The sequence below is a fragment of the Lobosporangium transversale genome (genome assembly GCF_002105155.1).
Source record: "Lobosporangium transversale strain NRRL 3116 chromosome Unknown BCR41scaffold_38, whole genome shotgun sequence".
Classification (NCBI taxonomy): domain Eukaryota; kingdom Fungi; phylum Mortierellomycota; class Mortierellomycetes; order Mortierellales; family Mortierellaceae; genus Lobosporangium; species Lobosporangium transversale.
The window spans coordinates 177,331-201,348 of record NW_019029016.1 but is presented as its reverse complement, the minus strand read 5'-3'; the positions used below and the strand labels follow the sequence as shown (position 1 = coordinate 201,348).

The 24,018-nt window shown below is 43.5% G+C and overlaps 2 protein-coding genes across 2 annotated transcripts; one reads left to right on the top strand and one right to left on the bottom strand.

Annotated features, from left to right (window-relative positions):
• Positions 1-11,094: 11,094 nt before the first annotated feature.
• On the bottom strand, positions 11,095-12,198 carry BCR41DRAFT_359559 (hypothetical protein; the record flags this gene model as incomplete). Its single annotated transcript, XM_022025224.1, has 2 exons — positions 11,095-11,336; positions 12,153-12,198. 2 exons carry the CDS (start codon positions 12,196-12,198, stop codon positions 11,182-11,184), a joined length of 201 nt encoding a protein of 66 aa, XP_021878336.1. The 3' UTR covers positions 11,095-11,181.
• Positions 12,199-15,310: 3,112 nt separating this feature from the next.
• On the top strand, positions 15,311-16,140 carry BCR41DRAFT_359554 (hypothetical protein). The gene is made up of 2 exons (XM_022025223.1): positions 15,311-15,726; positions 15,763-16,140. Exons 1-2 carry the CDS (start codon positions 15,332-15,334, stop codon positions 16,088-16,090), a joined length of 723 nt encoding a protein of 240 aa, XP_021878335.1. The 5' UTR covers positions 15,311-15,331; the 3' UTR covers positions 16,091-16,140.
• Positions 16,141-24,018: the final 7,878 nt, after the last annotated feature.

Genomic DNA, 24,018 nt, shown 5'->3' with positions numbered 1-24,018 from the left:
CACCACAGTTCCATGGACAAAACAATCTCACGCTATCAATCACGATTGGCAAACCTTACAAGACCACTTGATCAATTTGCCACGGAAATGTTTTCCTACGAAGTTGACCCTGCGGTCGCACAAGCGTGTTTACAGCTCGCACAGACAATGCGTGAACATATTGCACACCTTGCACAGCAAATGTCAAGCGACAGGGAGGACCTTGTTTACCAAGCGCACAAAATTTCAGTCACCAAGGACACAGTTGATCCACCAATTGTCTCTACTTCAGACTTCATTGAAGCCAGCAAATTGGCAAAGAGTGTTCGTCAGGCTACTAACCCGACAAGACAACGGGCATACAACAGGAGGACTCAAAACCGGAGTTTCTTTAGCGCAAATACTTACAGACCCACTTCTAATTCTAGCCAATCTCATCCATCGGGTCAAACTCAGACCGCCCACTATCAAAATGACAATGGTTCTTTTTTTGGGCGAGGCCAAAATCCAAGGAGAGGGGGACGAGGCCGAGGCCGAGGCTACCAAACCCCTCAATCCAACCAGACAAGTCAGGCACAGACTGCAGGCCAGCAGTAGGTGGCCGTTTACAGATTTACAGAGAAGCATGGGCTCTCATAACCGACAACGAATGGGTCAAGTCGGTCGTCTCCGAGGGATTCAAAATCCCTTTCCACAAACGGCCACCGATATCCAGTTCAACAGCGTACCAAGCTCGAGTAGCAGCGGAGGAAGAGAAGGCGATCGATCAAGAGGTAATCTGTCACGAACAGCAAGCAATGTCTAGCTCATGAATTGATGAATGACTTTTGTCTGATTCGAATCTGAAAAAGATCACGTGTGCTTGATTAATTTGTTCCGCTCATTTCCTTCACTCATTCCTCCATGCATAGTTTGCCTGTCAAGCCAAGTCGCGTCTCCTAGTTTTCTAGCTCCGTGAATAGCTCCAAGGATTCTAGAAGAGCTATAAAGCAATAACCAAGACTTATAGTGCCAAGGAACCTTGAAATAAGATTGCACCAGATATCTTCCTCGGATCCTGTGTATTAAGTTAACTCAACACTTGAAGTTCCGCATATGGTAAAAGTCCTTAGGAAATATTTGAGTAAGCTTTATTTAGAGTTCTTGAAGCGCGTCTCCGCTTCAGTCAAACAAGTATAAATATGATAGATTTGTAACATAGTAAACCTCAGTCTGCAATAAAACTATTCGTGAATCCATTCTAGTTCTCAGCTCATTATCATTCTTGTTATTCATTCACTTACCTTTCCTTGCAAACCCTTTGTCAGTCCTTGACATAATCGCACTCTTAGCCAAAAGAGCAATAGAGGTCGCTTCGGGCCCTGGTTTCAAGAGCCGCATATTCACTATCCCCAAGAAAACCGGGGACATTCGTCCAGTCTTAAATCTAAGACCGTTGAATGCCTACGTCTCAGAGCGGCACTTCAAAATGGAGACGATGACGACAGTATGCGCAATGTTACAGAAGAACGACTTTATGACAAGCATCGACCTATCAGACGCATTTCTTCACGTACTAATCCATCCAGATTATCGTCATTATCTAGAGTTCCAATGGAAGAACCGGAAATTTCAATTCCGTACACTTCCCTTCGGGCTCTCACTCTCTCCGCTAGTGTTCACCAAAGTTCTCAAGCCTTTCCTCAAATGGGCACGACGACGAGGAATTCGCATATCAGCGTACCTAGACGATTTGATAATCCTAGCCAAGAACAAAGAACAATCAATTCAGTTCACTCAACTAGTGCAAGACAAGTTGGCAGCGCTAGGATTCCTCATCAAGGAAGCCAAGTCTACGTTGATCCCGTCACAGAAAATAGACCATTTAGGCTTCACCATCAACTCCCGGGATATGACTGTCACAGTTCCGAAATCCAAAGTCAGGGACATACGGCGCGAGGCAGGAAAGCTACTACGAAAAGGCGCCACTTCTTTAAGGGAACTTTCTTCGTTCGTCGGGAAAGCAATGGCAACATCTATGGCAGTGTTCCCAGCGCGATTCATGACACGGAATCTGCTTCACCTCAAGAACACAGCACTAAAAGCCAAGGGAGCTTCTTGGTCGGACACGGTCACCCTCACGGAACCAGCCAAGGAGAACCTTCAATGGTGGAAGGAGCAATTGACGTCATGGAATGGTCTGTCATGGATTCAACAACAGACACAAATGGACATATACACGGATGCATCGGACACCGGATGGGGGATCGTGATCAACAATCAAACATGGAGTGGCAAATGGACTCCACAAGAGAAAGACCACCACATCAACTGGAAGGAACTACAGACAGTTCTTCGAGCTGTTCAACTACCAATAACACAGGGCAAAATGATCAACATCATATGCGACAACACGACAACGATTGCACACATCAACAGGTTCGGAGGGACGAGGTCTCCGGAACTAATGAGACTAGCGGACACGTTATGGCGTCACTGCCTAGCAACGGGGACTCGACTTCGGACGACATACATCCCATCTGCATTCAACCCAGCGGATGCACCGTCACGGCGAATGATATCGCAATTGGAATGGAGGATCAGTCGCCCATTCTTTCAACAACTGGAACACCAATGGGGGCCACATCAGGTGGACCTATTTGCGTCGGCACAGAACAAACAGCTACCGACATTTGTCTCATGGAAATTCCATCCAGATGCTCTGAAGATAGACGCCCTTCAACACAACTGGACAGAGATGGGCAACCTTTACATTTGCCCCCCATGGAATCTTCTATCAATCATCTTGGAGAGGATACAGACCCAGAAACTGACAGCAACAGTAATAACCCCATGGTGGCCGAGTGCAATATGGTTCCCAACCATCAAGGAGATGGCAGTAGCACCACCAATCCCGATCCCTCGGGAAGCAGTCCTACCAGCCGTCGGAAGCGCAAGCGATCTCCTCAGCAAGAATCCACTCTGGTCATTGACAGCATGGAGAATAAGAGGCGACGTAAAGATCTAGATGCAGGACTCTCACCATCCGCTATCACTCTACTAGATTCAGCAGGTGCCAACAGCAAAACACGTCGACAATATCTGCCAACTCAAGAGGCTTTCGCAGTATGGGCTCAACAAGAAGGCTTCGACCCTAGTACGCCAAATGCAATTGCTGTAGTTAACTATTTATGCCATGCGCGGATTATCTATTCTTGGAGTAGGAATACCACTCTTAACAAAAAATCAGCCATCTTAAAGCTTTACGACGACACATCCGTGATCACAGGCAATATCTACTTTCAGCGGTTCATGGCAGCAATGAAAAGTACTGGCGTATTTCAAATGGAGCACGTATCCGCACTCGACATTTCACCCATCCTTTCATACTTCCGCATGGAGGACAATGTGGATCTTGATATGCCTAAGCTCTCTCGCAAGCTCTGCTGGCTCTTAGGCGTTTGTGCGTTTCTCCGGCCAGATGATATCGGTTGCATTGATGTGTCAAAGTCAGAGACCAATGAAAAGGGTCTTCTCCTTACCATAGTCTTCCCTAAGGAGCGACGCGATGGGCAGCGCATCATAAAGTCGATCTTCGTAGGTAGACACCCTAACGACAAGAAAATTTGCCCAGTCGAGGCCTATACAGAATACACCAGACGGATAGCGGACACACCTCTCGAAATCGAGCACCACAAAGATCAGGATTATAAATTCAATCCTCTTATGCGTTTTGTGAAAGACAAGTCCAAAGTCCTTAGGGTCAGTACCATAGGCACTTTTATGAATGAAATCACACGTCGGATTCCAAATCTTCCGTCGAAACGGCCTCCTCCAAAGCCACGCGCTATAGGATCAACCTTGGCAGCCATCGCTGGCGTATCAACCCAAGATATCATGGTTCAAGGGAGTTGGTCGTCTGACAAGGTTTTCAACAAACACTACCGTGTTTCCCGCAAAACCCATTCAAATTTGACGACATCGGTTTTTGGTTCGCTCTGAAGTCACATATGGACCATGGCTACTCTGATAATGATCTGGAAGTGCTACGAAGGACGCACTATCCTCATTATCCTCGTAGCCATGGGACATATGTCCCTCCCACACCTCCCTTTTCTTTTCACTCGTTACTAGATAGAGAGTAGATCAGAGCGAACGCTAGATTTTATTTATTTTATTTTTAGTTTTTTCTCGGTCAGAAGGAATAAAAAGAGGTCACACATATGGACCATGGCTACTCTGATAATGAGGATAGTGCGTCCTTTGTAGCACTTCCAGATCATTGTGACCGAGTCATCCACAGGGACTTCGCTTGGTGTGCGGAAGCGCGGTGAGGAGGATGATGGAGAATCTGAACGTGCGCAGCATCATCAGCGCCGTAAAGTATTGGAGGAAGTAGACACGATGGTCTTGGACATCGTAGCTCTTTACAAGATGGTGCGTGAGCAAGGAGAGATAATTGCAAATCTGACCAAGCAGGTGGAGGATTTGCAGAAGCAAGTAGGACGGTCAAGGAGATACAATCTGCGTCCTACTTCAAGTAGAAATAGCAACCGTAAAGAGAAGAAATAAAGCTTTGCGATTGTTGATTTGTATGATTGTTAATTTTTTTTTTTTTTTTTTTTTTTTTTTATGGTTATTGCTATTACTCTTATTGTGATTGTTACTGTTATGGATACTGAGGTGGGTATAAATAAGGCGGTCGTGATATATCTAACGACGCATGCGTCGACGTTTAGGTCGAGAGGTTTTTCTGACAGATGTATGGTCATCAGACGTTGGCGACACATTCTGCACCGAGTCAACAGGTTCTGATAGGGAATTATGAGGTCGTTTGGGGCTAGCATTAACAATCTTAGAGGCGTGATGATTGGCCCAATATTCAGTTATACATTGTCGTTCAATGAAGTGTTCTTCAGGTTCCCATGTATTGAGATCATGTGGATAATTTTTCCATTTGACGAGGTATTCATACTCATGAGGGGACGAGGCATTTTGCCGATGATCAATTATAGTTTCCACTTCATATGTGTCCGTGTCTTCAAAGTCATCAAGTACGAGTTTCAATTGAGATGGAGCATAATGTCTGGCCAGAATTGCACCTGTGCCATCCTTGAGTATGTAGGAACCATGAGAACTCTTGTTCACAACAGTGTAGGGTCCTTCATAACGTGTGGTAAGTTTATTACCACGGATTGGATCGAGAGTCATGACTTTAGCTCCGTCAGGGAACTCATTCAAAAGTACCGTAGCATTAAATCGCTCTATCATTTTCTGCTGAGTTCGTTTAGACTTGCGTCGAATTGCAGGGAAGACTATTTCTGTCATGTATTTGAGCCTTTCAAGTAACTCTTCTTGACTCATAGGTTTCCCATCTTCATCAGTATAGTTGCTGAAGCCATTGGCTTTGCGCGCAAAAAATAGAGAGAAAGGAGAGGAGTTGTGGAGGCTGACTATACGAGTATTAGCACTTAGTTGGACAAACGGAACATGATTATCCCATTGTTTGTTGTCGTGTCTTATTTGTTTTCTAATCATTTGGCATGCAGTTTTAACATGATTTTCAGCTACACCATTGCCTCGGGGATGGTAAGGAGTAATTAGTCTGTGATCAATAAACATTCGCGAGGTAATGATGCGTAGTAGCTCATTGACAAACTCTTTGCCGTTATCGGACTGAATGATCCGAGGAAAACCGATGTCTGTAAATCGCTTAAACAGCGCCGTAGCAACCGTAAGAGCAGATTTATCAGGTAGTGCATCAAGTAATACAAAGCGGGTACAAACGTCAACGATAATTAACAGGTAAGAGTTGTTCTTCTCAGATGTTGTGAAAGGGCCAGCTATATCAATAGCAACATGTTCTCCTGGTAATTGGGCATGAATGGCTTTCAGTGGGTGGTAACCCTTTTTCGCAATATTCATACGTTGGCATGATTGACATCGTTTGATAAAATCAGTACAGTCTTTTGCTAGATGTGGCCATGTTTTGCCATCAGAATGGATAGATTTAACCATAGCATTAGTGCCGATGTGGCCCATCGCATGAGCGCGGTACATGACATCTCGCCGTTTTTCTTCGGGTACGATGTTTCGTGGATTGTCAGAATCTTGAATAGCATGGATGTATGCTAACATAGGTTCATTATGCACATCTAGTGCTTGTTGTCTTAGAGTCATGCGTGCTGGGAATAGACGTGATAAAGCATCAGGTAGAACATTGAGTACTCCTGGTCGGTAATGCACCGTAAATGAATATCGTAATATTACGTCCTGCCAATTAGTCATCATGGCATTCATATCAGGTTGAGAATGAATAAACATTAATGCACGATGATCTGTGTACAGATCGAAATGTCTACCCCATAAATAGTAGTGGAATTTGTTAAGAGCAAAGACAATGGCCAGGAGTTCTTTCTTTGTTGCGCTGTATTTTCGTTCGCTTTGATGTAGTGATCGTGCCATGAATGAGATATAATTTATATCTTTCGGATGATTTATGCCTCGGGGTAATTGATACAGTACAGCACCAATCCCAACATCAGATGCATCCGTCGCGACGTAGAACGGGTGATTAAAATTGGGGAAGGATAATACTGGTGCATGAGTAAGCAGGGACTTTAAGGCATTAAAAGATTGTAACTGGTCTTCATTCAATGTGAAAGTGTCTGTTCGACATCTCAGAGCATCCAAGGGTGCAGCAACTTCACTAATGAGTGGTATATATTCGCGGAAAAAGTTGAATGTGCCTAAGTACGATTGAATTTGCTTAGCAGTAGTTGGAGGCTCCCAATCATCGATATTTGCGAATTTAGAGGGGTCAACACTTTTACCATGCAGGCCTATTATGAAGCCGAGCAATGAAATTTGCGTACTGTAGAAATTACATTTACCACTGTTGATGATTAACTTAGCATCGTTGAGACGGATAATCACAGTGCGTACATGTTCGGCATGTTCCTCTCTGTTCTTTGAAAAAATAACGATATCGTCAATGAAGTTGTAGACGAAAGGAAGATCACCAAGAATGCGAGACATTCCTCGTTGAAATAGACTGGACAATGGTTTCAAGCCAAAAGGTGCCTTCTTAAACATGTATTGTTTACCCTGATGCATAAACGCTGTTAAGGGTTGATCTGCTTCATTAATTGGCATGCGATGATACGCTTGTGAGAGATCAATAGTTGTAAATATGGCATGACCAGCGAGACGAATAATAATATCATTTATAAGAGGTAATGGATAGTTATCATCTGGTAGATGTTTGTTTAAGGGTCGAGGGTCAAGACATACTCGCCATAACGTTTTATTGCCATTTTGGTCTTTCTTTGCTGTGAGTGTAAGATTATTATTGTGCACATTGCCTACAGGGGCAAGTGTGATAACGTCATCTATCAACCATTTTTCTATGGCTTCATTGAGGATGGACATTTGTTTTTCAGCAAAAGGATGTGATCGCCTATAGAGGACTGTACCCTCTGGGATTGGTAAAAATACTTTCATTTCCGGTACGGGGCATGAGCTCTGTTTAGGTATCCGGGCATTGTCGACTAGTGGACGTGAGATCTTTTTCATAAACACTTTTTTCTCAATGATAAATGTTTTGGTATGCTCTTCTTCTGGTATAGAATCAGGGATGAGGGAGGGACGTTTATCTTCCTCAGGTTCGGGTAACTGGATAGCATCTTGCCCTGGATTGTGGCAGCCCGAGAGTCCAAATCCAAGCTGATAAAATAAATCCATCCCTATGATAAAGGGGTATGATCGATTGATCACTTCTAATGTTGCCGATACGATTCGGCTGCCATATGCGAGTTCTATATTTTCTACCACACCTATACGGGGAATAGTCAGGCTCTCATCGGCTAGAGTGATAACACCTGCAACAGGAGAGATTTCTTTGTTATGTTTAAGGATAATATCTTTTCGGATACACGTAACACTCGCGCCTGTGTCAACCAAAGCTTCATATTTTTCCCCTTCGAAGTTAACAAAAACAATGATTCTTTTGTCAGCCCTCTCTTGATTGAGATGGAGTTGGCTAAGATATGGACATCATCGTTAGGGATAACATTCGAGGAAGATAAAGATGAAACTCTTATATGAGAAGGTGAGTGTATAAATTCAGATTCGAGAGTAGCAGTGACGCATTGATCATGCCATGACAATATTGTGGGGCTGATTAACTCCATAGAGATTCTAGGCTGGGTGCCAAAGATCATTAATGGTGGTTTCGTGAGAGAAGGGTTTTGATATGTTTGAGCATAAAATGATAAATTTAACAGATTTTTGGGATGTATTGAAATCTCTTTTTTATTCTTTTCTATCGAATGAGCTTCGTTTAAGTCATCGAGTACTTGAGGTGGACTTGTTGAAACCTGTGTATTAACAGTAGAATTCGACAGAGTGTTATTAAGGACTGTTTGCTTATGCAGTGACATGTTATAATTAGATTTAGGACGATCCTTACCAGACCTATTATTGTTTCTGGTACATTCGGATGCCAGATGGCCTCGTGCATTGCATTTTGCACATTGTTTGTATCCATCCGTATTGTGGGAGGAATTTTTGCCCCATTGCTGGCAATCATGGAGGGGTTTTGACTTAGCCTCCTCATTGTAGGCTTTGCCCTTAGGGTTAAATCTTTCCTCAGATGCTCGTGCGCGGCGCATTGGACCTGTGTCACGGCGATGAGGTGCAGGATTATCATCGGTAATAACCTCTTGCGGGATGTGGGGACCAGTAAGACTTCCCAAAATCTTTGTAAATTCTGAGATTGACTTAAAGGCGAGCACCGGTTCTTGTTTCAGGAGTGAGGGCAGCACGCTCGGGGGTGTGAGGAGTGGTAGTAGGGTTCATGTTGGAAGGTGAGAGAGAGGTTTTTTTTTTTTTTTTTTTTTTTTCTTGATAATGGATGAGATGTGTGTGCAAATCTTCACTTAAAAAAATGAAAAATATTTAGACAGTAGTTATCAGAAGCTAAGATAAGTGAGAATAAGATGTGGGTCCACACACCACATCCATGGGGTATTTATTCATTTTCTGGTAGAGAGACTCGTACCAAGTAACTACATATCTATCTAGAAGCGACATGGGATTATTCAGGAACCATGTCGTGTTTTGTCGCGTCTCTAGTGACGCGTTATTATTACAGTGGTCATCAAAAGTCATTCAATGATTTTGAATTTTTAACATTCTCATTCCTTTTCTTCATTCTCATCTAGCATGTGGCTAGTATATTTGGGGTAGTGCATTTGTTCCCCACACCTCATGATTACTTTCATGTCTCATTCCTAATTATGACTTCATTGTGAAATAAAACCAATTTCAATTTGACCTGCCTATTGAATGACTTCTGCTGAATTTCAATGTTGATTGCAAAAAAAACTTTTTCACTTCTCTTTTTTCTACCAAGATTACCTTCAGCTATATCTTCATACACCTCTACTTACAATTAACATTCCACATCGTTTAGTATTTATTATGAGGACGCTTTCTATGGAAAAGGTACAAAATGCTCAGGCCTTACTTCGACAAGGGAAGTCTACAAGCGAAGTGGCAAGGCAACTTGGTATCTCTATTCATCGGCAATAAGGATCAGGAGGGACGTCAAGGACAATATTCCTAAACCCAGAATGGGCAGACCCTCATTGGTTTCCCCTGCTACCAAGAGGGTTATTGCACGCGAGGTTGATACGGGGAAACTTAGATCCATTCTGGCAGTTCAAGAATACATCAGATCGAGCCATGGAGTGCATGTCAGTGTAGAGACTGCCCGACGCTATGTAAAATCAGAGGGTTTGAAAAACTATGTCCGCCCATTCAAGCCTAGGCTGACAAAAATGCAGATTGCGAAAAGGAAGAATTTTGCCCTCAACCACCTTGACTGGACTGTTGATGACTGGAAGCGAGTGATGTTCTCGGACGAAAAGCTTTTTGAAAGGCTAGGGTCCTTAGGAGGAAGAACACAATATAGGCGACCCGGCCACAGGACTTTAGAAGATCGAGATGTTAGAGAGAGATCAAGGGGAGCACATAATAAACTTATGTGGTGGGGCTGTATCACTTATCATGGTGTAGGCGATGGTTGCAGGATCCCTGTCACAGTTGATTCCTCTTTATATGTTGATGTTCTACAAGATTATGTCCTCGGCTCATGGAAGTGGTATGGCCAGGACCCTGAAAAGTTAATTTTTCAGCAGGACAATGCAAGTGTTCATACGAGTAGGATGGTTAAAGAGTTCTTAATTAAGTCACACATTACCACTTTGGAGTGGCCTCCAAATTCTCCTGACCTCAACCCTATCGAGAATGTATGGGCCTACATGGATCATCGGCTCAAGGGATATGAGAAGGTACCAAAGGATCCGGATGAACTATGGGAAAGACTACAGGATATCTGGACATCTATTCCACCTGACTTCCTTGATGAGCTATATGAAAGTATGCCACGAAGGGTAGAGGAGCTACATCGCATGAAAGGATCTCGTACACATTGCTGAAGAACAGAAAAAAAAAACAAATAAAGCAAAGCTGCTGATTTTCTTCAAATGTCATTCAATGAGATGCCAATAATTGGCATTCATCTAAATTTTCAATTAGCAACAGGAGCTCATTGACATTGTAGTAGGAGTGACGTTGTCGATGGTCAAACTCGCTACGTAAGTTTCATTAGCGACAAGCAAGATCAAATTGGAGAAAGGAATGAGAATGTCGAAATTCCTAATTCATTGAATGACTTTTGATGACCACTGTAGCCTTGAATTAAATGTTTAACGTGTAGTTAAGGTGCGAAAACAAAGATTCTGAAGCAATAGAGAGGAAAATGTATGTATATAATTGTATGATGGATGATGGGAATAAAAACGCGTGTACGTAATTTTATTTTTAGTGAGCACATCCTATTGCCACTCTTTTTTTTTTCTCACACATCCATCTTTCTTTCTTTCATCCCTCTTCCTCTAAGCATTTCTCTTTCAATCTTCACATTAACGCCAACATTCTTGCTCAGTTCACTTTAATCAAATTCGCTCTTGCTGATTTACTGTCAATTACTTTTTTTTTTTTTTTTTTTTTTTTTTCAGTATGCAATTAAACCAAGATGACTCAAAAAATTAAGCTCTTTTGTATTCTCGACGGCGACTCTTCCGCATTTGAAGTCCAAGTGAATGCTGATGACTCAATTGCTGCTCTCAAAGATGCAATCAAGAAGAAGAACGAACCTCAATTCGACGACATTGCAGCTGGCAAATTGAATCTCTTCCACGTCTCTGTTCCTGATGAGGGCGCTACAATCAATCTCGCCAATATTGAATCAAAGGAGCTACTCACCAGAGCAACAAGCAAGATCTCAAAGATATTCGGCATATCGCCTCTGCCTGAGGAGACTATCAACGTCATTATTCAGCGGCCATCACAAGGTAGCTCTTGATGGGCTGGCTACTGATATTTTCAGCCAGATGGAGCTTAAACTCCTGTGCATGACGTCATTGATCAACATTACTGTTCATGCTAACATGTTTATTTATTTTATTGCTGTTGCAATTGTTAGGATCCTTTGCAGGTACGAGTTCTCAAGTCAACAGTAAATGAGTCTATTTCTCAAGTAGACTTTCAGCATCGCAGATGCTCTGTATTCATTCCTTGGGTCTTTTGATTGAGTTTGCACACCCGGAGCCTATTCCTAATGCCCTTTCTTTTCTTTTTTTTTGTGGTTGTGGATTGAGTCAATTTCTCGTTTAATCTTTTGCTACATGCTGCAGCTTATTCTAACGCCTTTTCTTGAAACATTATGGATACTTAGGTCCAAGAGCTTTAGAACTAAATGATGAGGATGGTAAGAGATTTGTCGGGTTATATTACGGGTTATATAGCACATTAGTTTTTACGGCATATTAACATTGTCCGTCACATGTCATATCTAGAGAGACTCTGGCTTGAGAGAATCAAGAAGGAATTCTTCCAGGGAAAGGTCAAGCAATTCCTAGAATCATACGCCAATGGTGACCTTAAACTTCCACTGACTGGGGGAGTTGTGTCAGGTCTTCCGAAAGTCCCTAGGAGAGGAACGCCAAGCGAGAAAAAAGAATGGCCAAGTCTTCTTCTCCTTAGCCCATCGACATCTCTCAATAACACTATATACCATCCATGTGAAGAGGCAATCAAAAAAATTTATGAAGATGATCCTCGTCAACTATCATTGTTTGGAGTTAGTGGTTGCGGGAAGACCAGGACTGTCATCGAGATTCTTTCCCAGAAATGGGGCATCTATTTGAACGCCAGCAGCACCGATAGAGGATCCAATGACTTGACATCGCTTGCTAAGTTTATGCAAGAGGCAAATTTGGAACGGTTATATAATAATCAAGATAAGGCAGAAAATGGCCTTAACACACAAGCAATCACGCACTGCCTACTCCTGTCAAGACTACTGATCTTCCAACACTGTCTGGGATTGAACAAAAACCTAACTTGTGAAAGCTTGATGCTCTTGCAGGTTTGCCCCTCAGCTTTCAGCAAGGAGGTACCCGATATTTTTGACAAGCTTTTCAATACTATAGCCGCAAGCTTCCACAGGGGAGGTGTTGGAAGAGGGAACGTATGCCGTGTCGTTCAAAAAGCTTTTGAACAAGTTCAAAGTCAACTGAATCCATCGACCAAAATTCTGATTGTAGTTGATGAGGCTCAGAATTTCAGCCGAGTATTTGAGAAACGATTCCAATCGAACCTACCCGATAGCAGACCGAGGCCATTACTATCGCCTGTAGTCCATGGCCTTGAAACAGTAACCACGGATTCGCAACATGTTTGTATCATTCCGTGTGGGACTGGCCTTAGTCTTAATGACCTTCAATGGTTGGAGGATTCTGGCGCAGAAGCCAAAGGTACCAAGGAACCGGATGGAGGTCAATCCTATCGTATCACCAATTTTTCTGGATGGAGTAGTATAGCACAAATCACCGAATACTTAGAGCGTCTTAAAGATCAAGTGACTACAGGTCGTGAAAAAATCGATGAAATGATACCGCCAGCTGCAGTCGATACGATGTACCGACTCCTCCGAGGCCGATTCCGACCCATTATCAGCGTGATCGAGGGAACTATATGGAAGCACAATGCGATCGAGGAGACTAAAAGGGAGCAAAATGAGCCAGGATCTCAAGAAGAGCCAATCTGGATGAAGGAGATAAAGGACGTGCAACAAAGGCTAACAACTTGCCCTGATGATTTGAACCAGAGGAAAAGGGGGAACTTATGCTCTGACTTTCATCACGCTATGAAGGCGCTTAATGTGGAGAAATCTGAGATGCTCTATCTCGTCAAAGTAGCACTTGTTCGCATGGTGTTATTTGGAGTACAAACTGTTATCGCTAAGGAACTTCCCCAACTTGTAGAATCGGCGCTTGGTAGGATGGAGTTTATCAAGTCAAAATCGCCAGAATATCGTACAGTGATCGACGAACCATTTGTGTTTCTTGCAGTCCACAATTACTTTCAAAAATCAGACCCTGGATTTCACAACATGATAGTTACCTTTTGGACATTCACTAAAGACTCCAAAATACATGGAAAATTTTGGGAGTGTCAAGTTCCTTTGAGCTTGATCAACATCTTCCACAACAAGACGCTTGCGAAAAAGATGTTTCCAAAAAATGCACCTCTGGATCTGGTTGATCACGAAGCCACCATAGTTGGATGGAAAAAATCCCGCATTGGAGCTGATTGCAGTGACTTGACTATGGAGCAATTCTTGGAGGCCCATTTCGACCATGATTCGAGGATTGATAAAAGAGAGATTCCTCCATTTTATTTCCCCACGGACGAAATCACTGGTCCAGACATTGTGTTTATTCTCAAGATCAACAAAAAGATGTACCCCGTATTTGTCCAGCTCAAATTCGTGAAGAAGCTTGATGGTATGAAAGCAGCACACGCCTTAGAGACAATTAGCCGCGACGCGATCAATGTACACCATTTGCCCAACTTTGACCGCTTTTGCCCTCCGAATGAAAGGTATCTTAGCTTGTTGTTAATGTATCCTGGAAAATTGTCAGATAAAAATAAGACCATGCATCCCCCAGATTCAAGGCAGGCTCTAATGGTGATAGATGAGGGCAACATTGCCGAATACTTTCATGAGAACGAGATTGAGCTATTGGATTCCATCAAGAGAAGTGGAGAGGCAATTGAGCATGGAAGAGAAAAGAAGATCAAATCCAACGAGCAAGAATCGTCCTTAACACTGCAAGATGGCGACTAATTGTTTTCAGAAAATAAAAAAAGCTTATTCATTCACATAAACGTTTGTAACAACCCAGTTTATTTTGTTGAACTCTCTTGGTGCGGAGATCGCACCTTCTTGGAAAACTGTGCGTGCTCTTCCAGCGTGTGAGTGCGCATCACAAATGATCCTCCTGCACTCTCACAAGCCTGGGAAAGGTCATCCTTACTCATCTTGAACACAGTCCTCCTCGTAAGCTCTGTTGGCCCCGTGGGATACCCAGATGCAGGGATCTAGCAGGCAGAGCTCGAATATCTCTGGTACATGATGAAAAAAAAAAAAAAAAAAAAAAAAAAAGCAGGTTAAAAGTATGATTTGGAGCAGAAAGAAGCAGAATGAACCTCAATTTATAATCGCCATGGTCTGTCTCATTACATTCCGGACAGTCAATGGACCGATCAGATTCGACGATGTTAATAAAGTCTACTATGTGGATCCTGCGGACCATGACAAAAATAAGGAAATACTACAGAGCGTTTTTCGCCGCGATTTAGTGATGCTCATAGGCGCACGTGCCTCTGGAAAAACAACATGGTTGTATCGACTTATCACCCAATTAACTGACTTTGGGTATCGCTGCCTCCCGTAAGCCAACTTCCGCGAAAATGGATAAAGTGGATGCAATGTATGCGCTATTGTACCGGTACTGACCTTATATTTTTCATTTAGACTATCATTTGAGGAAGTTAACGTTCGCAATAATGAGTCTGTTTTCTGGAGAACTTTTGGTGATGCGAGACGTACACTCGAAGTCAAATGGGTATGTTTTTTAAGCTTAGTTAACTCTCCACGAGTTGATGTGCCATTCTAATACAATGAATTGTGCTCAATGTCAATAGTCATCCAGGAATGATTTGTCTTTGTGGACGCTCCATTCATGAGGATCTTCGCTCGAAAGTCAACGGCTCGACGAAATGTCTCGATTACGATACATGGCAGGACTTCTCCACAGACAATCAGAATAAGAGGATGCTTTCGTACCATACTTTCAGAAGGATGGTCGATTCACTTTTGAATGAATCAGCTACAGATGCTGTTAATCTTCTCCGAACAGATTTTATTGGGTATCTCGGCGATATATCTATCACAGACATGGAACAACAGAGATTGGCAGACTTCCTAACTGCAGAAGGGGTGCTGATAAGACTTGATGGCAGTAACTACCGTATGGCCTCAGCATTCATTGACTCGTTTGTGAGGAGATATATTATTCCATCAAAATATCCCAACGCTCCTTCAGAGTCACCCCCAAAGAAAAGAGGAGGATCATTGGATATTCTAGAGATTATGAAGATTGCTCTTCGATTTTTCGATAAAGACTTGATTTTGCAGGCGGAAGATCGATCATACAAAAGTTCGGGGAGAACAGTTAAGGTTATGGGCGACTACAACGCCAGTGTCCCTCGAGAAAGCGTCTATGACACGGAATTGATGAGAGTTCTCACCAACTGGCTAAACAAAACAAAAAAATATGAGATCATTGGCTAGTGGCACCTCCGTGAGCGTGAGGACCACAAATATAGTGACATTGTCATCAAGAAAGCAGGAAAACCTACGGTTGTTATCGAGCTTTTGGCTACAGGGAATCAAACTTCTATTAAGGACCATATCAGCAAGACGCTAACTTACAAACGTTTACTCCCAGCAGAAGAAGCTTGGGTTGTTCATTTTACCTGTGAGGACGACTATTTTAAGCACCCATACTGGCAAACCGACGCGGAACTGGACCAAGGGGTGAATTTGGTGCATTTCTGGCACGATAGGAGTTTTAATACAGTGCGGATGAGTGCTCGCTGGAAGGACAGTAGTGGCAATACTCAAAGAATTGACAATGAGCTGTTGACTATCTAACAGCAATTCTATTTTTTTTTTACCCAACATTGTAAGGACGTCCCATTTTGTTGAGATAGGCTTTATAATTTTGCAGATCTGTTTAAATAGCTGTTACTTTGTATATTTCGCATTGATTGCATTAAAACACTCTCTCTTCATTAATGACAAACAATTTACTTTATGTATCTATACCTTAATCTATATTTATATATTAGTCAGAAAGGCTTCGGGTCGAGTTGGGTAACCTGGCTGTCACGTCACGAGCCTTATTGCGGGATCTATTTTGGGGCAAATGATATCTATTCAGCAACAAATGTCGATGCATGCGGAGCATGTTCTACCAAATTTGTCGTAAGGACATATTATCCATCGAGCCAGGACCATATATGTGGATCCAGAGCAGATTCCTTAAGACAGTATCATCGAGGTGAAATTAGTGGCTGTTGCTGCGTTCAGTCGATAGAACTTGTCGAACAGAATTGATGAAGACCAATTGCCTTGTACCACTACATCGTCGACACTGGCGCCTTGTTTAATGGCTTGGGTGGAACCAATAGCCCTGGCTTTGGGTAACTTGGAGCCATTTGGAAGAATGAGCTTGCTGCTTATGGCTGAGATATGATTGCTTATTCGATCAGCTCCCACGGGTTTTTTGAGGTCTCTGATATCTCGTATTAAAGGACGATATCGAATGCTTTGGTCCTTAGGGTGTGGTACGCTGATAGCGTGAGTCTCAATCCTTTTGAGATATTCGGTGAAGGTCATCACCGGGCAAAGGGAACTGTCGGTGTGATTCTTAACTGTGGTGTATTTGCATATCCTGCTGCCACCACGTGTTTCCTTGGGAATCAAAATTGGAAGGACTACAACGATGCCATCGATATGGAATTTGTCATTTGATAGATCGATACACATGATATCGTTTGGTCGGAGAAACCCACATGTACCGAGTAGCCAACACAGTTTTTGTGTGAGAATAAGGAGAGTGAGAGAACTGTTAGGCCCTAGTTGTTGTAAATATTCGACAGCGGGTTTGATGTCTATATTGAGTTCCTTTGTATGCTTGATCTCACGACGACGTAGAGTTTGGAAAAATAACAGAAAGTCCGGATCGTTGAATGCGCTCTTGTCGTCATACATATGAATGACTGCGGCTTTATATGCGTCCACCGTTGAAGCTGACCATCCGTGGATTGCGACTCCGGAGGCAAGCCAGTTACATAGTTGAGGTGGCTGTGGTACCATGGCGTCTACATTGCGTGCTGTGGCCCACTGAATATACCTGTCTTGTATCTTGGCGTATGCGCGTTGCTTGCGTTGTAACTCAGGACTGTCCACAACTATCGATGCCGTGGCTGGGTCGAAGCCTTTCGCTTCGAGTCGTCGCCTCTTACCCTCCAAGCGCATAATGACCAATGGGGATTTTTGGCCAGAATGTCTGGTGCGTTTCCCGGCGCTGGGAGAACTTGATGGCGAGGCATTGGTATTGGATGGTCCACTGTCATCATCTTGATTGTTGGATACCACATCGCCGAAGGCCAGTAAGGTGTCACTAAGGTTGCTTCTATCTTCTCCTCTCGGATTTTCTCCAATACTAGGGGGATGAGGTTCCACGGCGGGCATAAGTAAACGTTGCCGAATTGGCGCCAATGATGTTGAAGGGCGTTGTGCCCTATTGCTCCTGCAGTTGGTTTCCAGCTCATGAACTTCGTCACTTTGTTGTTTATTGGCGAGGCGAATAGATCGACGTGGTGAGGGCCCCATCGTCTTTGGAGCTTTTTGAAGAATTCTTTGTCGATGCTCCATTCTAGTTGTTCTGTCAGGCGCCGGGATGGGGCGTCTGCGGGGTTGAATGCTGAGGGCACGTAGGTTGTCTTGATCCTTGTCTCTGTTTTCAAGCACCATTCCCATATCGATGTCGCTAGCGTCATCAGTGCTGGAGATCGTGTCCCGCCGAAGTGGTTGATGTAAGCCATTGTCGTGATGTTGTCCGTTATCACGTTCACTGTGCGTCCCCTCACTTCTGGTTGTTTCAGGGCGTAGAAAATGGCCTGCATTTCCTTGTAATTGATGTGTCGTTCTCGAAGACTGTCTGACCAAGATCCCTTGATTGTCTGGTTGTTGATGACTACGCCCCATCCTGAATCCGATGCGTCGGTGTAAATGTCGACTTCTGGGTTGATTGCGATCCATGTCTTCCCATTCCATGATTTGAGATGTGTCCTCCACCAAAGGAGTTCCTCCGTTGCTTTGGTTGACAGAGATATTGAGCGTTCCCATGAGGGATCCAATTTCAATGCATGAATCTTGTCTGCCATGAGGTGCTGAACCTTGAGGCGAGCCGGAAAGACTGCGGCTGTCATTGCGCTCGCTTTGCCTATGAAGGATGATAGCTGACGGACTGTGCAGATCCCCTTGTTGGCCAGTTTGGACGCTTCTCGACGAATGTCCCGGATTTTCTTGCCCGGTACACTCAGGGTCATCGTCGTTGTATCTATCTCGAATCCCAGATGTTCCAGTATCTGTTTCGGTTGAAGACTCGACTTGGATTCCTTTGTCAAGAAACCTAGGCTCTTCAGTTTTGTCAAGACTAGTGCTGTTGCACGTTGGGATGATTCCTTGCTCGGTGCTGCGATTATCAGGCCGTCGAGGTAAGCTGATATTCTTATTCCTTTTGTTCGTGCCCATTGAAGTAGAGGCTTCAGTATCTTGGTGAAAATCAATGGTGCTAGGGAGAGTCCGAATGGTAGGACCTTGAATTGGTACAGTTGTTCCCTCCATTGGAATTGAAGATATTTTCGTGATGCTGGGTGTATCGGCACATGAAGAAATGCATCGCTCAGATCTATACTGGTAAGATAATCGTTTTTCTTTATTAGATTGCATACTTGATGGATTGTCTCCATCTTGAAGTGTTGTGTAGGTAAGTACTGGTTTAATGCTTTCAGGTTTAGGACAGGTCTTTCGTCTCCAGTCTTTTTGGGGATTGTGAAGAGCGGACTTGTAAATCCGGGTCCACTCGCGAATTCTATTGCACCCTTCGTTAGCAAAGCGGACACTTCGTTGTCCACACTCTTTGTCGCCTTCTCCGATAGCGGGTAAGGTGGAGGATGGGATGTTGAAATTGGGGGTGCGTTCAAGAGCGGGATAGAGTAACCTTCCTTGACTATCTCTAGGAGTGTTCGATCTTTTGTAACATTCCGCCATGCGTTTAAGAAGAGTGTGATTCTTCCCCCGACTTTCTCTCTTGTCGTCGGCGACTGCTGCTTCGGTCTCTCCGGCGGCTGTCTGATCTCCGGTAGCTGCTGTCCTTTCTTCGGCTGTTGCTGTCTCCTCGCCTGTAGTTGTTGTCCCCCCGTCTGTAATTGTTGTCCCCGTAAAAATAACGGCCTTCGTTGCTTTTGTTGCCAAATTTGTAGTTGTAAGACGAATTAGAGTTTGTCTTATTTTTTCTATCTGAACTACTGCTAGTTTGAAACTGTCGGGGGCTGAAAAAATTTTGTAAGGGTCTTAATCTCCTCCTGGAATTTAGTTGGATCCACAAGTTCCAATGATGTTTGCTTGTAGGTTGAGCCCATTGCGGCATGAAGATTTTCAAGTCGCATGTTGTTGATCCTGCCGATCGTACCAGTAATCTGTTCCTGCATAAGTGTGACAAAGGTGCCGCAAATGTCGGCGATGTCTTCGGTACCCATTTTATCATCGATTTCCATGGAAGTGGTTTGGTGAGCGAACAAATGTAGTGGGCGAGTAAGGTTGAGTAACCGTTTTTGTAGCGCTCGAAGTTGTTGATCATGATGTTTTTGATGGGTTTTAAGAGAAACAGCTGAAGGGAGCTTGGGAGGTTCATATGGCCAATGAATGTTTTTTGGAAATTGTCTGAACTGTTCCCAAAGCTCCTCGTCGGTAATGTCTTGTTGAAAGACGGAAGAAGGATCTTTTGGTTCCAAGAAGGGGAAGCGTTCGAGATCATCTTGTGTGGGCTTGTAAGTTTGAATGAGAGTAGGGGTCTCCATGGCTGGATCTTGTTCCTCCTTGGAGCGCTGAAGATCAGCGAATTGGCTAGCCAACGTAGCCAGTTGTTGTTGAAGTGAAGCGATGGTTTCATCTTGAGTGATAGACATAAGGGGAAGTAGCAGTAGTGATCTAAAATGAATGCGGATACGTTCCTGGCTCACTATCAAGAAGATGCAGATCCAACTTGGTAGCAGAGCAGATTTATATAGCTTATTTCTTTTATTTAAGGGTAGTTTTCTGAAAAGTTCGCTAAATTAGGCAATAAAAGAAGATAACACATATATGGTCCTGGCTCGATGGATAATATCAAAATCGCAGGCAGAGCATCTTTATTCCTCCTACCTTTCCGACAGACAACATAAACTAAAAGATAAAAAACGTCTTTTGCTGAAGGACGCTTTCGTTCGATGGAAAGAGAAAAGTGGAAACTCTTTTTGGTCATCATTTGTAACTGATTTACAGCAAAATGATATTTATCAAGGTAAATTACATTTCACTCATATACTTTTTTGAGACATGAATGTAAAAGATCTATTTGAGCAACATAAAATTAGGAAGCGTATGAAACTATGGAAGTACAAGGGACACGACTATTTTTTACGCTTCAAGACTTTCGTTCATTCTTCTCCCTTTTTCTGCAGCACTGGGAAAGGCTTCGCGGATCTTACTATCGCAAGAATCCGATACATCCTTGTTCTTACATTTTCTTGCAACCTATCGCAAAGAAGCATTCGTTGTCATTTCCTGAATTCGATTCTATCTGTTCTACGGTATTCAAACCGGATGTCATCACATTTGAAGATGTAACAAAAGCGCTGACTAAGTACGGAAGATTCGAAAACCCCACTTACCGATATCTGATGGAAACAGTATCATCATACTAAGTAAATTAGATGATTTATTTATAATATCAACAATTCTTTAAAAGTTTTCTTACCTTTTTTTTTTTTTTTTTTTTTTTTTTGGCCTTAGTGACCATCATTTTACCTTTACTGAGCGACTTCAAGGGACCCTTAGTGAAAGAGAAGCATTCTGCGACATCACTTGGAACTTCATTCGTGGAGCTTTCACACTTCATAAAATACGTTCAAATGTTGAAATTTCGTATAGCAGTTCAGAAACCGTATGATTTTGTCTACATGTACATTTGCCTTTTTTTATTTTTCTATTAATTTTTCCACCATCTTCTCTATTCCAAGTTGCTTACAATAATGAAAACCGTGTTGCCACAATTGAACGATGCTCATTCAACTTTTGCAACAAAAAAGACATTTCCTTAGATCAAATTCGTTCCTATGGTCTGGATGAACCAAAAAGTAAACCTTACAGGGACTTACCGAAAGATCTGAAAGATCATTATTGCCGTTATCATTTTAACAGTGCTGTCGCATTTGAGTAGAATATCCCAACTGTCAATATTACGCGTATATTTTCGGCATGTCGAGATTCCAATAATGAATGGGACTACACTTGCGTCTGCCGAAATAGATATCGAGACCGTGATGTGGTTTTAAATCACTTCAAAAACTGTCAACATTTCAGAACAATGTGTCCAATCATTGTGGTGATGGGTGAACCGGACTTAATCGATTCAAAAATCCCTATCAAAATCCCTCTTCCATTCCATGTCCCTCCGCCTATACCAACGGAAATGCGTAATTCAACATCGTCAACATCCAGCGTCATCAATATGGATTATGGGTTTTTGCAAGCGACATTGCTATTATGATTTTGTATGACACAGCATTTCGCCCAATTTTCTAGAGCATTCCTTGCAGCAGGATCCCCTAGAATACTACTTTGACTTTTGCTGTTTTAGCCCACAATGCAAAACGAAACAATCCAAGGATTGCAACGTCAGGTGATCAGTCTTTCTGAAATGGTGGGAAAAATGGGACATGTGGTGGAGGCGGGTTACAAATCGTTAGAAACAATGAATCCAAATAAATAATGTATGTAAAGGAATAAACAGTAAAATTTGTATTTTGAACTTCAGGGACTGAATGGGCTTAATAACAGAGCATCTTGAGAGGAGCCTCACCTGTCACGGCCGAAAAATGGTCTACTGAATGGTCTACGAAGGACGACCTATTCACATTGTCATAGGTACCATGGACGTATGTGTGTGTCACCTTTCTTCATTGAAAATCCGACGAGAAATAAAGAAAAATAAACTAAATAAAAAGATCCCTCTGCCCTGCAACTCTGATCTACATCTACTTCTCGAGCCAAAAAGGGGTGGTGTGGGTGGGACATACGTCCATGGTACCTATGACAATGTGAATAGGTCGTCCTTCGTAGACCATTCAGTAGACCATTGTCTACGGTACCATGTCCGTATGTGGCTCCAGAGGGATCGCCAAAGAGAACTAAACTAAAACAAAACTAAAACTAAAAGAAAACTGAACGAAATGAACAACTAACTAAAGAAAATCTAGCCTAGAGTGCTCATGGACATGTTGTTGGAGGTGGCACTCGACAAACGGTAGTGCTTCTCGAAGACTTTCGGGGACGACCAATTCCCCTGCACCATGATATCAGCCACTGGTACGCCTGCTATAGCCGCGAGCGTAGAACCTAAGGCTCGGAGCTTAGGAGCTTTCTTGTCTCCTAAATCCATCAGCGAAGAAATCCTACTCATGTGGGAGCCAATAGTAGTCGCACGCGCCGGCTGGGTGTGGTCTTTCACAAATCTAATCAAAGGTACAATGCTTCTTGTTGGGTCCTTCGGATGAGGAGAGGTAGTGGAAGGACAAGACAGCCTGTCCAGGTAAGCGGTGTATGCGTCGACAGGGCATAGCTTCTTGTCAAAGTGAGAACCAATGGTCACATGCTTAATGATACGTTGTCCATCACTCTTCTCTTTTGGGAAAACAACAACAAGCTGAAGCTTCCCTAACACAATCTTGGAGAGACTGACATCTACACATCTGATGTCGTCTGGTCTCATGAAGCCACAGACGCCTAAGAGCCAACACAGCTTCCATGTAAGCTCCTCAAAAGGCAACTCCATATTTGCTGATGACTGCCGAAAATGGTCCAAAACAGGTGTGATGTCAAAGTGACCAGACCTGGACTCAACGACACCTTCTTGCTTTCCAGCCTTGAGGAACTGGCGGTAGTATTCATCTGATCGTACTCTCTCTGGGTCACGAAATAGGGCGAGGACAGCCGACTTCATGGTCATCAGCGTGGACCACTTCAAATTGCGAGCGACCCGCACGTAGTGTAGCCAGTTCACTACTGGGATCGCGGGGTTAATCCCTTGTTCGAACGAGCCCTCTTTCAGCCAAGTGACGAATTCAGCTTGATGCTTTTCGTACTCTCGCTTGGTGCTCTTGGATCCTTTGTGAGCACAGATAAACTCAGTCACCGCTGGCGAGAGGCCATCTATGAGCATCCTCGTCCTCTTACTCTCCACGCGGTAAGGCCCCAGTGTGGATTCTTGAGCAGGATGTGCGCGTCGCTTCCTGGTGGAGGGAGAACACATGTTCGTGGAATCGGTAAAGGGGGTTGGGTCGCCATTGCCTGTATCTTCGGGAACCAAATCGCCGATGGCCAAAATGGAGTAATTATGGTCGCTTCCAGGCCTTCCTGGTCTAGCTTCTGCAGGATCCTTGGAAGTAAGTTCCATGGAGGACAGATGTAAAGGTTGCCCAAGTGGCTCCACTTGTGTCTCAGCGCATCGAAGTCCACTGCCAAAGGATGAGGTTTCCATGTCATGAACTGAGGAAGCTGGTTGTTGCTGGGCGATGCAAAGAGGTCTATCCGATGAGGCCCCCACTGCTGGTCTAGACGACGGAAAAATGACGGGTCCAGCCTCCATTCGAGCTGCGCTTGCATCCGGCGTGATGGTGCATCTGCTGGATTGAATACTGAAGGTACATATGTGGTCCTGAGTCTTGTGCCTGTTGCTAGACAATGCTTCC

Excerpts from the sequence above, each read along its gene's own strand:
- BCR41DRAFT_359554 (XM_022025223.1), top strand. The coding sequence starts at position 15,332 with ATGGAACAACAGAGATTGGCAGACTTCCTAACTGCAGAAGGGGTGCTG. Across the intron at positions 15,727-15,762 it reads AAATATGAGATCATTGGCTA|TGACATTGTCATCAAGAAAG; the intron begins GTGGCACCTCCG and ends CCACAAATATAG.